The sequence below is a fragment of the Anarrhichthys ocellatus genome, unplaced genomic scaffold, assembly GCF_004355925.1.
Source record: "Anarrhichthys ocellatus isolate YVR2014 unplaced genomic scaffold, GSC_Weel_1.0 scaffold44, whole genome shotgun sequence".
In the NCBI taxonomy this organism is placed as follows: domain Eukaryota; kingdom Metazoa; phylum Chordata; class Actinopteri; order Perciformes; family Anarhichadidae; genus Anarrhichthys; species Anarrhichthys ocellatus.
The window spans coordinates 1,239,790-1,256,863 of record NW_022280074.1 but is presented as its reverse complement, the minus strand read 5'-3'; the positions used below and the strand labels follow the sequence as shown (position 1 = coordinate 1,256,863).

General features: G+C 46.1%; 1 protein-coding gene across 2 annotated transcripts in view; it reads right to left on the bottom strand.

The window, feature by feature from the left end:
- epha2b (eph receptor A2 b) overlaps positions 1–16,679 on the bottom strand; it is a 23,700-nt gene extending 7,021 nt beyond the window's left edge. For both annotated transcript variants that reach the window (XM_031868777.1, XM_031868778.1), the window contains exons 1-10: positions 16,595–16,679; positions 15,867–15,946; positions 13,759–14,407; positions 3,280–3,435; positions 2,610–2,969; positions 2,098–2,228; positions 1,639–1,810; positions 1,440–1,539; positions 699–754; positions 477–602 (exon numbers count right to left, since the gene is read on the bottom strand). In XM_031868777.1, the coding sequence (XP_031724637.1) occupies positions 477–602; positions 699–754; positions 1,440–1,539; positions 1,639–1,810; positions 2,098–2,228; positions 2,610–2,969; positions 3,280–3,435; positions 13,759–14,407; positions 15,867–15,946; positions 16,595–16,679 (1,915 nt within the window). The remainder of the gene's footprint in view (positions 1–476; positions 603–698; positions 755–1,439; positions 1,540–1,638; positions 1,811–2,097; positions 2,229–2,609; positions 2,970–3,279; positions 3,436–13,758; positions 14,408–15,866; positions 15,947–16,594) is intronic.
- Between the last annotated feature and the right edge of the window lie 395 nt (positions 16,680–17,074).

The window sequence follows — 17,074 nt, the reverse complement described above, 5'->3', positions numbered from 1 at the left end:
GGGGGGGGGCGTGTGGGGGGGGGGGGGGGGGGGGGGGGGGGGGGGGGGGGGGTCACAGTCGTGGGAACTTAGGAGGGGGTGCAAGTGGAAAAAAAGACTGTTGGTTCAAAGGGTAAAGGTGGTCACACTTGAATAAACGTTTTAAGAATTTAAGATGTGGGCAGGGCCCGGGAAGGTGCTCCGATATCCTTCCAAAATACTGTTCCTGCAACAGTTTCTTTGTGTAATTGTACATGTCAACTGGAGCCAAAACACATAGATCTCACAGCCAAGAGTTGCCTCACAATAAAATGTCTCAACTTGTTGTGCGAGAGCTCAGCCAGATAGCTGATAATCTCACTAAAGTAACCTCTGTCAGTCAGCCTGCTGAGCTGTGGAAAATGCACAATATAAACAGCGAATTTGGGGATTGGACAAATCTTTCAACATCTCGGAGGTAAGCCCGAGCAGATTGTCTCAACGGGGTTGTCACTCACCCGCTCCAATGACTTTCTGTTTGGTTATATGGCTGGGGTGGATTTCAGTGGCAAACTTCAGGACGGCTATGTTAGGGTCCTCGTATGTGTGTGGATCCACGTAGGTCTTCAGAGGCTTCAATTGCTCTGCGAGAAGAAAACAAGACATTGTTATAGGTTAATAAATGTATTAAACCCATTGAATAGGGTGACATAAAGAGATGAGAGATTTGTTTTGTCTACCTGAACTGGAGAAATAGGTGTCCTCTGGGCCTTGTCTGGAGTGAGAGTTTCTTTTCCTGAATAAAAAGATTTAATAAAAACCATCTGCAAATTAATATCCCACTTTCAAAGAACAAATGTGTCTTTACATCATCTGCCTGATTTAATATCAATAGCACATAGCAACCTTTGTAACCATTTTTCAAGAAGTTCTAAGGCTTTCAAAAGGATCCAGACACTGGCGCAATGCGTCCATTCACACAGAGGCGGCCCTTTGATAAAGGCTGACGGCAGACTGTGTTTGCCAAGCCGATTTCAAGACTGAAAGACAGACAAGCAGGCGGGAGGGAGGTGGACAGACGGGCTACAGTCTGCTACAGTACAGGCCCAGGTCACCTTTACAAAGTGCCTGCGTAAAGAAGGAACCAAGCGCCTCTTATCACCAACAATATACCACCCCGGACCAATTCCCTTTCAAAGGCCCCCCAACACTCACTAGACTAGAGTATAACCATTGAGCAATGACAAGGCACATTCAACGCAAATTCTTCCCCAGTGAGTGCTGGGACACAGATCCAGATAAAGAGCAAGAGAAAGTTGGCTAAAGGAGGAAAGAAAGAGAGAGGTGAGGAGAGAGTGAATGCAAAGGCCACATGGAGGCCCCACAAAGGAAAAGCAGAAGAATGAGAGAGGAAGCCAGTGAAGGAGGACTGATTAACAGGATAGAAAGACGAGGAGAGCAGCAGAGGGGCGGTTGCTGACCGTCTGCGTAGGAACAGGAACAGGATCACTATGAACAACATGGCCGCTCCCACGACTGCTGCGCCGAAGATGACTGCCGTGTTATTTTGAGCGAGGCGTTCTGGAATAGGCAAAAAAAAAAAAAAAGATAGACATTAGAGACATCCCATTCTTGAATGAAACCTGTGAAACTTTTTTTCTTGATTGTTCCCCTCTGTACCTTCGTGCAAGGTCTCAAATTGTTCCTCGATGCTGGAGCCTCCAGGGCTGCCGTCGCTGCTGAGGGCCTGCACCCTGAACAGGTAAGCCGTGCCAGGGGCCAGATCGCTGATGTGCACAAAGTTCTTCTCCAGTATGAGCACGATGTAGGTAGTCACGTCCAGGTTATCATCCTGTCCAGGGGAGATGGGGGAGAAATTCAGCTAATGTTGAAAATGGAGAACAGATTCAATTTTAGCATTCATGTTAGAGGGATGAATTCTGACATTTATGATGGCAAGTCCTCTATCCTGTAACATAACATTTACGCTGGACTCATGCTGATAATCAGATCAGGAGCGCCGGTCTTAAAATGTCATTTAATTTATCTTAGAAGCACCTTTAAACTTGTACAGTGGTGAATGTAGAATAATACTGTTAATTTAAACAAATTTCAGGAGAACAAACAAGAGTGAAGCACCTTCTTGCGGTAGGTAAGTTCATAGCGGATGGGCCGTGGTTGGACCCGTGTTCGGGGGGATACATCCCAGGAAAGGGACAAGCTGGCGGAGGTCCTCTCAACCAGTCGCATCGTGGTAATCCTGGGGGGGTCTGAGGACAGAGGGTAGAGAGATATTTCAGAAACTTTGGGATGCGAAAACCTCCCAACGTACCAAAAATATCCCTCCTGATAAGCAAGCTCACAAGCAAGGACCACACCACAACAGTGTGACTTTTTTAAAAGGTAAAGGATGTTGATGAATAGATGCGAGGAAGGAAATTAACATGGGGGAGGAACTCGTCCGTTAAAGACTGATTGATCTGCAGTTCGGCAGTTGGAATCTCAAACCTAGATCAACTAGTTTACTTAATTTCCTCTCACTCCGGCAGTGTGATTCGACTTGCAGAGCTGTCACTGCCTCAGCGATAGCATCGGTCATTATTGTAGCACCAATATCATCACACCACCCCCCTCTCATCAGCAGCACTCACCTGTGTAATGCAGCGATGTAGTCAGAGCGCTGGTGGACGGTGGTCTATTAGATCGTGGCATCGCCTGATTGCCGAACGGCGACACGCCGCTATGTGCCTCCACGGTGAAGGTATAGTTGAGATGTGCGTCCAACTCGCTCACTGAAACCTTGGGTTGGGTCAGGCCTGTGCTGGCTGGCTCGTAGCGGATTTTCTCTCCGCAGAGCTGGCAGACACTGCCCTCGCAACGCTGGCATTCGACGTTGTAGGTGATGTCGGTTCGACCCCCAGTGTCCTCAGGCGGGCTCCAGGAGAGGAGGAGTTTTCCCGTGGAGAGCTGGGTGGTGGTGGCCACCAGGTCTCGTGGGGCAGAGGGGAGGCCTGAACAAGGATTGGGAAAGGATAGGGGATATTTAATAGAAGCAAAAGTGTGGGGATTCCTCTCTGACATGACAGTAAAATCAGAAGGTCTAAAAAACAAGTGCCGTTTTGAATTTTATAGGATGTCCGAAAATTCAGGGTTCCGATTCTTTATTCAAACCCCATAAATAATGTTTAATCCCTGCACATTCTGTTGGGTTAAAACTAAAGTCACAAGTGGAAATTAAATCACTTGGAAGCTCATTGGCAGCTAAAATTTCCAAATGCTCTCATTGCATGGTTCTCATTAGGGATCAAGGGGACTCGTTACCTGAGCAGGGTCCACTAGCGGGGTCAGTTGGGGCCCTGTAAAAGCCATCCATACAGGGGCAAAACAAAGCCCCAGAATCCAGTCCCTGGGTGTTGGCAGGACAGAGCTCACACTTGTCACCGGATGCTGCGGCTTTGAAGAAGCCCGGCTGACATTCTGCAAACAAAAAACACATTTGCATGAGCAGGTGAACGAGGACAACGTTGACTTCAGGCAACATCTCATACCACACAGAGCAGAACCAGTTGGTCCAGATCATTCAAGCCCCTTTGGAAGATCAGTAACGCTGTGTGAACTCTTCACCTCACGAGCAACACGACAAGGCTGAGTGGACACGTTCTTATGTCGAGGCTAAAGGTGAGATTTGGACAAGTCACAGATATATGGGAGGGAAAACAGAGGCGAAGCTCTGCACTCTACTCATTAAAACACTGTCCATTCCAGCGAAGTTGCTGCTCACATGAACCCAACCCTGAAAACAATAAAACGCAGACTCCCTGCCTAGTCGGCACTCCTACTCTTGACTTTTTTAACCACCAACCCCCCCTCCGTTACCGCTTTCTTACCATCTCTCTCACACAACAAACAACCAGTCATCCCACATTCCACAGCAGTAAGTCAGTCTTCAGTGTTGTGAAATAAAGACAAGAGAAATCAGGAAAGTAAGAAATGGAAGTGAAGCAGCCAAAAGCAGAGCATCCATTCGTTTGCACTCAATGGTAATTTATGTTTCTTTTCTTTTTTCTTTCATAGACCCACATGCAGACCGGCATTTGATACGGTATCGCCTCGATATGATGATACCAAATTTCACATGTCCAACTCAGAATAAAGAAATCCAGGTAGAGGTTCCAGCTGTGCATAGCGGTGGTGAAATACGAACTTAATACGGTGTGAAATTTTAGAGAGCGCGCCATAAAGGAGAGTGAAAATGAGACGGCCCCCTCTTTAACTCTGCAAGAGCATTCCACCGGCTGCTGCTCATGTGCTCGCACCATCACACATTCATAGACACACACACACACACAATTTGTGTATGCACTGCACACATCCACCCACACCCATATGTATGCACAAAACACACATACATGTATGCAAAGCACACCCGTGGACACATGGCTAAATCTGACATCAGAAGAGGGATTATGTCCACTGCCTGTCACCTGTTCATGTCCCTCTGCACAGGCAGTTAAGCCACACACACACACACACACACACACACACACACACACACACACACACTTCTAACTCTTTTGCCTGCAGTGTTTAAATAGCCCATGACAGATGTCATGAGATGTTGACAATGCAAATGAGAGCCAAGATAGAACAGAAGGCGAAAGATGCAAGAGAGAAAAGACACAAAGGGTTGGGAATGAGGAAGAGTATGGCAAGATGGAGATCAGACAAGTTAGAAAGAGGACATGAAATTAAGCGCATGTGGGAGATTGAAGTTCATGCCAGAGACTGAGGCAAAAACACAGTTTCAATGTCAGATTCCAGTAGGATTGAATTGAAAAGCAGAACCAAGGACAAAGACGATATCAGATTCACTCGGAGATACCGTCACGGCCTATGGCCGCCTTTCACTGCGGCTCACTTGAATGAAGTTAATTTGGAAGCCGCAAGTGACCACACGCAAGACGGAAAGCACACGGCTCCATTTACATGATATCAAGGGGATTTACTCGATTGACCATGAGTTTCTCTTCGACGCCATTCAGCTTATTCTATCACAGCACTTGGCGCTGCTGTGAAGAGGTCTGCATTAGCTTAGGAGCATGACAACAATGGTGTCAGGAACCGTACTCGCCATAAGAATAATTTGTAAGTTTGTATAGTAGGCATGCATGTGACTCAATCCTCCCCCTTCAAGACTGCATCTCCTCTCCGTCTTGGCCAGCTGTTTCACTAAACAGCCACTGCTACTCATTAACGTGAATGAGGCGGAGGTTGGGCGAGGCCGGAGTGAGGTGCTAGGAAGGAACAGAAGGTTCGAGAAAGACAGAGAGGAACACTGTATCCTGCCGAGGACTGAAGAAAAGAGGGAAGAAAGAAAAGAGACAGGCCAGGGCGAACTCTTCCATTGAGAAGGGGGAACAGCTGCTGCCTCAAACCCCGATTCATAGCCCTACCTCTCCTCCTCGTAATCCCCAAATTCCTTCCTCCCCTCCTTTCTCTCCTCCCAGTCCTCACTAAAAAGGCTCCCAGCTAACCCATTAACATTGCTATTCACCACTGACCAGCAGGCAAGGAGAATGCCATGCCATTCAAGTGCTGAAAGAAAAAACACACACACACACACACACACACACACACACACACACACACACACACACACACACACACACACACACACACACGATGAGAATAGCCTAAATGCCACATGGCAACTGAATAGAGGAGGACTAGCCTCTTTTTGGCGCTACAGTGCAGGCTGCAATGCATCGTGGTCAGGTCTGCGGAGATGATGGCCTTACACTGTGAGCCGCCTCTATAATCAAGATGCATTCCAGTGCACACCACCCAACAGGAGGCCTGTAGCAGAGCAGCTTCAGTTTCCGCCCAGTTCTCCGTTATGAAGGTGAATGAGTTTCTGTTCCTTCGATATAATGAGTCACAAAGACAGTAACTAGATGACGCTCTGCTGGAGGTATCCAACGAGAGGATTCTTCGACAAAAGAGCAAAAGTCAGGCGAGAGGAAACTTCTCGATTCCACAGTGGAGGAGGAAGGGCTTTGAATTGTTGCTGGACACAACAGGAAGCAGGAAGTGTGAGGCTGATGCAGCCTTCCTTCCTAACGCAGCCAATCAAAGCATGGAAACACAGGGAAGCGTGACCAAATGAAGACCCAGAGCGGAGACTACCAGAGTCCTGAGACAGAATAATGACCGAAAAGGAAGCTAAAATGTGTTGACCCGACATGAACGTGGGCACCAAGCACTGAACTAAGGGGGGGGGGGGGTGGGGGGGGGCTCCTGGGATGTACTTTCCCTATCATAAACAAAAGTCTCTCAGCCTCTTCTGACTTGAAACATCTGACAAACTCAAACTGGATTTTTTTCCCCTCCCTATTTGCTAAAGAGCAAGGAACGGTTTGTCATTTGAAAGGCCCCCGTGCACCTTGAGTGGCTCTGTGTTTGTTTATTGGGAGTGAGTGCAGGGGCCTGTTACATTCTGGGAGCCTGAGTGGCTCTGGAGTGGGAGCCCCCTAAGGGCCCCCCTCCCGGTTTGTGGGCAGAAGTTAAGATGGATGAGATTGGCGACAGTGATGAATGCATGGTCGGATAGATGGATGAATGGGTAACGTGGGGGCTTGACAACAGAAATGGCCCTCAGGACTGGAAGAGTAAGTGGTGGGGGGGGGGGGTCCACAATCGAGTCCGACACTGGGCTTTTTAAAAAGGCAGAAAGGTCATGTCTGCCTCAGGGTAGTTGTGAGTTAAACTGTGCATGGCTTACAGGGAGTCAGTGGCCAAGTAAAACAAACACATGTTCGCCGTGAGGTGGAGGAGGAGGAGGGAGAAGGAGTTGCAGCAGCAGCCGGAGGCTTGACTCATGAGGAGGGAGGTTAAAGTACAGCCAGTGATCAAAATAAACATCCTGGAAAAATAAATCCTTAAGAAACAAATACAATATCTAGATCTTTATCAGGGCATCTGGAGGCTAGGAGGTTCTCACTTTGTCTGTGCCCTCATCTACTAAACTTCTCCTCCCCATCCCCCCCATTTTTGTTCCCGAGTTGGTCAGACCCGTAATTTGCAATATGTCATGTAATTTTGTTTGTATGCAGGGTGACAACATGTCATTAGCCTTTTGGGGGAGTCGGGTTCTGGTGAAACAATAGGGTCTCTGATGGGGGAGGTGAGCGGGTAACATGAGCCAGGGGGTCACTGAGGTAGAGGAAGGGAGGGGGGGAGCAAGGGGCAGTAAAGGTGTAGGAGCTGATGGAAGTGTGTGCACGTGGAAGGGGGGTGGGGGGACATTAGTCAAAAGGATTAGCTGACCAATGGAGCAGCTGTAAGGGCATTACATCTGTTTTACAATTGCACTCAGGCTTTCATCTGGGGTTGTTAACAAACACAATAAATTCCCTGATCCCCTTTCTCCTCTCACTCCCTCTGTCCAGCCCGGCCCGGCAACAGGAGGAGGAAATACAGGGAGTGAAAAGTGGAGTCAAGAAGGCACAAAACATACTAAAAATGGTTTAAAATAGAGGAGACACTTTTAAAAACACCAATCCTGGCTGACGTGAGTCACAGAGCCCTCAGTTGCACCGCGGTCATGGTCATTTGGCCACATTTCTCCATGTTGCTGGTGAAATCCAGACAGCCAGGTGGCAAACAACACCATTTTACTAGAGCACGCAGAGCCAACAGGTCACGCACTGGATGCAGACAACCGTCTGCTTCCTGGTTAGGGGATAGAGGCCAAAATGGGACCAAATGCACCAATAAACAAAATGACTTATCAGGCAGTACAACAAAATGGAAAGTGGCTGAGCGAGGCCGCTCGGAGAGGAGCGACAATGGAAAGCCCTGAGCCAACGGGTCGGGGAGTCACCGAGGGATTAGATGACCTCCGGTTTCCGCTGCGGGCTCGTCCTGTTAGCGGTGATGGGTGGGGCGGTAGCTGGTGGGTGGCGCTGGGGGGGAATGACTGACTGACTGACAGACATGGGGGAAGGAAAGTGCTGACCTCACACACCAGCCGTACAATACAATGTGCTTCACATTGCTCTGGACAACCCCATCACAACACACGCATACACACACCAACAGCCCCCAGGCTCAGGAATGTCACCAAGAGGAAATATGTCCCAACTTCCCCACCGCAACCAACACACACACACACACACACACACACACACACACACTAAAAAGCCAACAATTGCTGAGGTTCAGTTATTTCACTAATGAGACATTCACAAACTAAATTTAGGAGACTGAATTTAAACACATTTAATTGGTTTTTATTGATATTTGAAGTAACCAACCCCAGGTTAAAGCTGCACCAATCAATATTTATGTTTATATTTTGCAATAGATATAACTATGTGAAATGTAAAAGGTGTCGCTTGAAGAGATCAATTAAAAAAATATTGGCAGTTCAGAAAATGTTTAGCCTCCTTTCATGCATTGTCTTGGTATTCCAGTATGCAAACTCTGTTCTCATCAACACTGTTAGCAGCTAGTTGAACAGATGTGAACATAGCAAGCAGGAGACCCAGATGTTAGAGGCCAAACCAGGAAGAAGAGAGAATATTGGACTTGTGTTTCATCTGGTGACCAGAAACAAAACTCCAAGTTACTGCGTATGTTGCCGTGCATCTGCTACATGTGTAAATGAGCTAACATTACCGTTTGATAACTAGTTCGCCATGTCAACTTTTCCAGGTGGTAATATCTGAGATGTGTAGTCAAAGTTAGAAAATTAAATAAGTCAAGTACTGCAGCTTTAAACTACTTTTGTTACTACTATCCGTTGTTCACGCTAAACGATTCAGTCAGTGTTCAGGCTAGTAGTGCAGAAGTAACATATCTGATCGTACAGTTGATATTGAGTGTGTTTTACACAGTCTGACACCTCAAAGGCTCAACCCACAGACTGATCCCACTTACACCACAACAGTGCCATTAGCTCTAATCCACATTAAAGAACCATTGGGCCCACCAGATCTCTTTGCTAGATTTCTTGTCATCTCGTTCACAGTAATTGCCAGTATTCTGTTCACTCCAAACGCGGCCAAACAAGACGGTGCATGACACCACTTGAAAGTGCCTTCAGAGCCCCCCCCCCCCCATTATCCAACCAACTCCCTCAAGTTCAGCCCGCTAGGCAGACGTTACACCTTGGCACAAGATCTGAGGAATCCCCTAATTCAAAGTAATCACGGCTGCTTTCTAGAACAGGGGAAGAAAAAGAGGTTATATCCAGCCTGTGCATCTAAAGGAGCAGCGGTGTCCGATAAGTCGGTGACTTACGACTTTTTTTATTTCAGAGACTGGCTACAGGGGTAAAAGACGAGGGGATTCAGTAGAGCAGAACATTTCAATGTAGACTTTATTCTGCAGCAGGAGATGATTGATGTGTAATCCGTCGTAAGCCAGCTAAATCAAATCCCTGAGATCCTGAGGTGTGGTGCTATGTTTCCGTTCGTCAGATAAGCTGAAATTGCACAAGACTTTTTGGTCTTAAAAGGTTTGGGGGCGATTATGATGAACTGGTTGGTTCCAGGTACGAGCCGATTTAAAGACTATTGGCATTGAAACACTGGATCTCCAGCATGTATTTCCAAGGGAACAATCTGCGTCCAAATCTCAAACCCCGTCATAAAGTTCACCAACAAAAACAGAAGCTGACAGCTAAAGTTTACATTTCACCTCCACTAAATGTTTATGCCCTAACCACGATGAGAACAAGGCCGGTTGTTGTTTTCTCTCCGTTTCCACTAAAAACGCTGCGATTGGCAGCATTGTTCAAACTTAGCCCCTATTTATCTTTACGAGTCAGTCTCGGAGAAATGTATTTACCAGTGAGAAAGACGAGAACCGTACACAGTCTAAATAGTCCCATCAGGGCCGTGTGAAACGGGATGTTTAAACTCTATTGGTGTCATATTCATGACCTGCACGCCAGCCAAAAACAACAGTGGCTCTGTGCTTTCACGGACAACAAGAACACAACACACAAAAGGAAAAACTTTTGTCAGTTTGTTATACTTGGGACAGCTTGTGCAGCAGTGTACGTCTGAGAAACGTGCATTAAGAACTGTACAATTGTGACGGGAATCGAGTGTTGAGATAAGAATCTATCAAATAAATAGAAGACTAGAGGCAGAAAATTGATGCAAAAATAGAAAGGCTCTCCAGGGGCCGCCAGGAAGTGGGGAGAGAGGTATAGAGGATAGCAAAAAGGGATTGCACAAAGGCAAGAAAGCATGCAGAACCTGTAGTTACTTCATGTAAAAAGCACAAACACACCCAAGTCAATTACTACCCATACAAATCACTCACCACAGCGTGCAAGTCACACAACTACAACTTAGTCACCAACCGTTGGTTACATCAGCTGGGGATGAGTTTGGAGACACGGACCGAGAGGAAAGGAGGGGCAGCGAGAAAATGGCTTACTGGAACCTCTCTGGCGAGAGGAATAATAACTTTACTGGAACTCAGAAGACAGTTATGGTAGTTGTTCCACTGAGGCGCCATTTTTCACCAAAACTGCCCTCAGCAGTCCAAATATGTGACATTGTGTCTCCTGGCATTAGAACCATGACGTGGGATTAAGTCCTATTTGTCGAGGCTTTCGAGCAGCTGATGAGGTGTGGACCTAGGCGGTTCAACACACTCCTGAGGACCAGCCAAGGCAGCCCGTGGTCCTTTGTGGGGTTGACACACGGTATGCAGCTCTATTGTGCCAGGGAGGATTATGGGTAAGGAAGGGGGTGATAGGCAGCGGAGGAAAACTGTGTCAGTGTCAACAGTGAGTCACAGCGCTGCTGTCGATTTAAAAGCCAACCGCTTAGTTGCATAAAGAGTTACGATTGTTTTCCAGAATAAAAAAAAGAATGTTTATTTTGAATGCACGACATTGTGGTGTAAAACAGGTGCCAAATTAAATAGATTACACCACTTGAAAAGCCATTTCCACCATGTTATGTTTTATTGTCATTTACCGAATTTATTTTTACAAACAAGAGTCAGTCATAGAAAACTTAAATAACTAACTAAGCTTTTCACTTTGTCAATTTGAATGCAGGACTTTTCCTTAAGGAACATTTACAAATACTCATTACTTGTTAAAGATTTCAGTACTTGTTTCACCAGAGAAATATTTTTATTATTGTTGGATGTTATTAGAATATAAAGGGCAGGGAAAAAGAATAACACATTTTAGAGAAAACTTAAAGACAGTCTTCATCAGTCTTGTGTGGATTTTGGCAGTAAACACAAATCTTGAGAGCAGCTTTCACTGGGCTTACTCTATTTCATAATTGACGTTCATGTATTTTGAGAGCCAAAATAAATATTTGTTTATAGAAGTCTCTAATGCTTCCATAAAAAACAAATGCCTCTCTACTGTTGACCGATATGATCTAGAACCAGTTCATGAAAGCCCTTACATTTCTTACTCTAAACACTGTGGTAGGTTTCTGCAGCACAGGAAGTGATGCCTTTTTATCTTTACAGTTCGTTTGTCCGCAAGACTGATGCTGTAGGTCACACGAGCAATGACTGCCACCAAGAGAAGAGCGCCGAACACCACCTGCAGAGACCTCAACTGGAGTTTAAGGGGGGAGGGGGGGGATCCTAGAAACACAGTTTGACGGACCAGGGATCTCTAAGCCAAAAACAACATTGCGGTAAGCGCTGATGAGGAGACGCGGACAAAAACCAGATCAAGTCACAGATTGCTACTTTAAACAGATCCCGCGGGGCCGAGGAGTCATAAAACTGAGTGAACACATCACTGAACATGGAAACTTCAACCCAAGGAAGAAAAAAAAAAAAAAAAAACGCCACAAATGAAGTTTTGCGGTTTTCCCCCCGAACAGCAGGCAGCACAGGAAAGAAGTTGGGAGAATGATTAACTGTGTGTCTGTATGAGATTCCACTTAAAGCCCTACGAACCATTCATCTTGGCCCTAGCTCTGCAACCCTGTGATTCATTTCCACCCTCATCTACAACTGCCCTCGTGTGTCTCCGGCTTCTCATTTGACTTCATCTCGGTAGTTTTGGGGGGGTTTTCTTTGTTTAGTCATTTTTATGTGAGGGCTTGACCCGGAGTTGCTCTTCCCCCCCCCTGGGAATTCCACAGGTCTGGAGTAATGTTCGGAGGCTCCTTCTCAGCAAACTGATCAGGAATGTACCAACCAAGGGGGAGAGGAGGCGGGCTCCTCCTGCCTCACGGGGAAAACACTGCGCTTCATTGTTCTCATACCTTTGCATTCCATTCCTCACCTCTCTCCGTTTTAAAAATCACACCCCTCCGCTAAGCAAATCCTCTGTCGCTTTTGTATGGCTTTTCTTTCACTCCTTCCTGCCTCTCCTCCTCCCCAATCATCTTACCCAGCACTTTCCCGCAGCTGAAAATGATGTACTGACAGAAAACTTCATCACTTTTATCGCTCTGTAGCCAATGGGAGGGAATCTATTATAAACAGGCTGCATGTGGATTTACAACTGCAGTCCAAAGTGTGTGTTCCAGAGTGTGATTAGGCATATTACGTGTGTGTGTGTATAAAAGAAACTTCCAGAAAAAAAAAAAGAAAAAAAAAAAAAGAAAAGGAGGGGGAGAATGAGTACTTGGGGCTGATGGGAGTCTTTAGGTGTTCTGACATGGAACAAACTCCAACATGCCCTTGCATGCCGGCCTGTGTTGTATGTTGACATACACTGCTGGAGTCACACAATACACCCCAAAGCTGGGGCTCAGTGGATTCACGAGGGGGAGACGGATGTGGTGAGGAGGGCCCCTGTTTTCTGTGATGCTTGAGATGAACAAAGTCAGTGAGGCTCAGAGGCTTCCTCCTGTGTCCGCACCCCCCGACCCCCGAGCCGCCCCCCAGCCTTGAAGATGCTAATCCATCACAGTACAGTAGCCTTCCGGCTTCTTTGATCACTTTCTGTCACTCCGACGGCCTTTGCCACAACAATAAAAGCCTTATTTGCAGGACTTGAAATACAGCGGCGCCATGGCAACAAAGTCAAGGGACAGTGTCATGGTTGGACTACGGAGCACACCCATGTCGAGATAAGAGAACCGACAATAATGAGGGGGCAGGAAATCACCTGATGCAACAGGCTGTAAGTTATTATGAAGTGTGTGAAGTGTTGAGAAAGGTGAAGCGTTTGAGCACGACTTAAACCCTTTTAAAATGTGTGGTTTCAAAGACCACAACACAACAGATAAGATTTTTACGCAATGTCTTGTGAGTTTAAGAGAATTTTTTTTCAGAACTAAATGGTAAAGAGTTAAACTGTAGGTGTAACCTGAATGTGAGCTCCTTCAGAACTGAAAGCATTTCTCACTGGCCAATGTTAGCCTTGATGACACAAGGGGTGTATCACTTCATAGCACAAGCACATGATCGAGGCTTGTACAAACACTTTCTTAGGATTTTAAGACTCATAGCTGAAACTCAAAAGCGCACAGTCGCTAATTTCATAGGTATCGGCTCAAGGTCAGGGACGATGCTGGGACATGCACAAGTAGCTCTAAGCATTCCTTCCATTGCAGAGTAGCCTTGTTAGCCATGGGGAGAATTCCACTGAACAATGATAATAACACGTATGATGAATATCCGCAGCATACCACACAGGCTCATTTTGCAACATACGGCAATTAAAATGAAGATAAATGACTAACGGTCGTTTTAAAACTCTCTCATGGGAGCTGATATGGTGCGTCATCGGGGGTGCCTGGGGGCAGAAAGACCTTTACAAATACCAAAGATTCAACTGCACGCCCTTACCTTGACACGCATCTTCGACTTCTTCATAGCCCGGTTTGCACTGGCACTGTCCAACTGGCACCACCCACTCCCCATCCACGGTGCAGTAGATGCGAGGCATCTTCTCGCTGATGGCGTTGTCCACGCACACCCCGCTCACTTCCCTCAGCGCCTGGTTTTCACCACCGGCCACGGTCTCCGGGAACGACGCAAGGCTCTTCACTGTGTCTGGGCAAGTTTTGTAGTAGACCCTGGTGGAGACAAGAGCGACGCAGGCGCCGATGTCTTGAAAAGCCAAGTAGAAGCCTTTCCGAGACAGGTTCTCCACCACTCGCGTCTCAGTGTTGATGTGCATTGCGTTTTTGCCGGTGATCTCGTCGGGCGCTATGGTGGCCACTTTCTTAAACTGGCCCTTGCGGAAGGTGGTACCCACGTCCGCGTCAGACTCGGACGTGAAGAGGTTGAAGGTTTCCTTGCAGGTCAGCGAGGTGCCATCGAAGGAGTTGCAATCACGTACGATGAACTGGAGCTCGACAAAAACCCGCGAAGCCGACGGCTGCCGCTGGATGAAGGTGGTGCGCAGCCAGTTGTCCTGTTCACGTTCCCCGACATTGCAGACCGAGTAGGTATAGAGCTGAGAGCCGTTCAAGGTCCTCTGGATGAGCTCCCACTGAAACAAAACCACACAAACCAACATGGTTAGAGGTACGAACACTGACCCCTGGGAGCCCCAAGGTAGGGGGAACCATACCATTTCACATTAAACCATAGTAATCTGAACCTGGGAACCCACGGCTCTACATGTTGCCAATTACTCCCGCTGAACTATCCTTCACTGCCAAAATATATTCCTGCAACATGGAGAACTCCACTTTATGGGCCTTTACAGCATAACAATGCAGAAAAACCTCAAGGACTGTGTGTGAGAAAGCATTTATGGCATTGCAAAGATACCAAATTATTTCCAATTCGGTCTTTCACATTCTGTCGCTACTATTGGCATGTTCCCCACACATCGTTGCAGCTTTAATACCAAATGCTGCCACAAATATTTTTGAAAAAAATAGTGACAACATGTTTTAACGTAAGCTTAGCTCTAGAGGAACAACTGGCCCTCACGGGGGCAGAGCCTGTGGTTTGCTCTCTGCATGTAGCCACCGTGCTATTAATTAAAGGAATGTGCTTTGTTAGCGGAGTGTGTGGTTCCGCATTTACACCAACACCTCTATTAAACAGCTGGTGAACATTATTTTATGAGGGGCCTTTTAAAACTTGAAATGATAATTGTCATAAGTGAATGTAGTTACATGAGAAAACTGTGCACAATACAAAATGTTTCCAACCAACCTCAAGAAAGTACAGCACTTGATGCACATTAGTGCAAAAAGTGAAAGTTAAATGTCAAAAGGATTATTTAAGCAGTCAAACCTCCAGTTGGTTGAGCCACTGAACAGCAAGTCTGCACATGCCTTTGAGTCATGGCACATGAAATGAGGCTATTTATAGTGAATTTGCATGAGCTTGCTTGGTTAATTACTTTGAAACCACAATTTGGAAGAAGGCACACATTCCTCCTGTGTAAAGAGACAAACAGCAGCATTTGGGTGCAATAATGTAGCAATTATCTAGACACATCTCCAAAATGTAGACATTTTACCCTGGTTTGAGGAAAAGGTAGCTCTGACTGATTGGCCCCATCTAAAACCCCTCCCCCCCAAGAAGAGGTACCACATGCTGCAAACTGTTAAAGTTAATTGCTCTCTACCATACAATTCTGGAGCTGAAGCCCTGAAACCACAAGTATTCCTAGTTCAGCGCTAGCAGCTATTCTGTCTGCCTCAGTTTTGGTGTAGCCCAGACACACTCTGCAGGCAGCTCCTGATAGGATCCTACAACTCCAATATCCATACTCAAGCAACAATTAGACTTAGCTTCCACATTGTACAACTACCTGACATGTACACACAGGCACAAGGCTAACCACACACAAATGGTCAAATATTTCTGCCCTTGAGGATCTCAGTTTGGCCGGGCCCTTTCCTGTGCATTTTCACCATGCAGTTTTTTGCCCTAAGGCAAATTCCAAGTGGAAATGTGGGAGCTGCAGGAGAGGTCTGAACGGTACTCACCCCAAGCTTGTCTCCCTGATCTAAGGGCCATGTCAACCAGCCCAGTTCACCTCCCGTTGCCTTCATATCCAAAAGCACCTCTGTGGAGACATGAGAACACAGTCAGTACATGGAAATAAACCTTTGAGCTCATGCTCATTTTGACTTAGAATTAATGGTCAATCAATCCTACTTTATTTCTTACACAGAAGTTGGAACATTTACAAATGAAAGTGATTTTAAATGACCTGCATATTAACTCAAAAGCTGACCAGATGTAATTAAAAGTCTAATTTCACAAAACAAACACCTTTTTCTAAATAAAGGTTATGCTTCTACTAGGCTGAATGTCAAATTAATGGGTGTAAAATAAACACTGCACACACACACACACACACACTACCTAAACGGCTGATACAAAAGGAAATAAATATTTTCAGAAACAAATTGCCAGAATTCACCTGCTGACAGAGTTTAGAGCAGCGCACATGCAGGCATACTTTCAGCTGAGTGATTCAATATTAAACTTCAACGAAATACATTTTTATGAACTTCAAGATTTTTCTTTGAATACGACTTTGAGAGACTACAAGACTGTCACCGGATTAAGAAAGTGGGTTTCCTGGTTTTAAAGTTTCTTAAAAGGAGGTTCCCCGCATGGAGCACGCGCTTCACTTCAATAAACTCTCAAAAGATTTAGCCTCGTCAATTATTGAGACTTCTTTTTTTTTTTTTTTAAAGACACTCACCTTCTTTAGTCTGTAAAGTTATTAGTATGCCGTTAATTAGTACATATGAAAACAATAAAGGTCTGACTCCAGTGAAGAAATCCATTTGGTAAACTTGTTCCTTCCTCTCTCCTTTCGCTCCGCTCCTGAGCTTGGCTGGGACTCTGAGAGGTGAAGTGAACACTACTCTGTGCAGCTCATTCACAAACCAGGAGAACGTCACAGACTCCGCCTGCTGGAATGTGCGTGTGTGCGTGTGCATGTGTGTGTATGTATTCGTACATGCGCGTGTGTGTGGGCGTGTTCAGGGGCGGGGGTAGAGGAGCTAGAGAGCGGATAGTGGCGCATGAGGAAGTTTTGCAACTTTCAAGGACTGTCGGAGATTTTTGCAATTTTTTCGCACAAACGCACGTGTAGGCTACAAGCTGTAAACGTTTAAATTTGAGGTACAGCCCCATGCATGTCTGTTGAGCAGAAACGAAAAGAAAATAAGGAACAAAA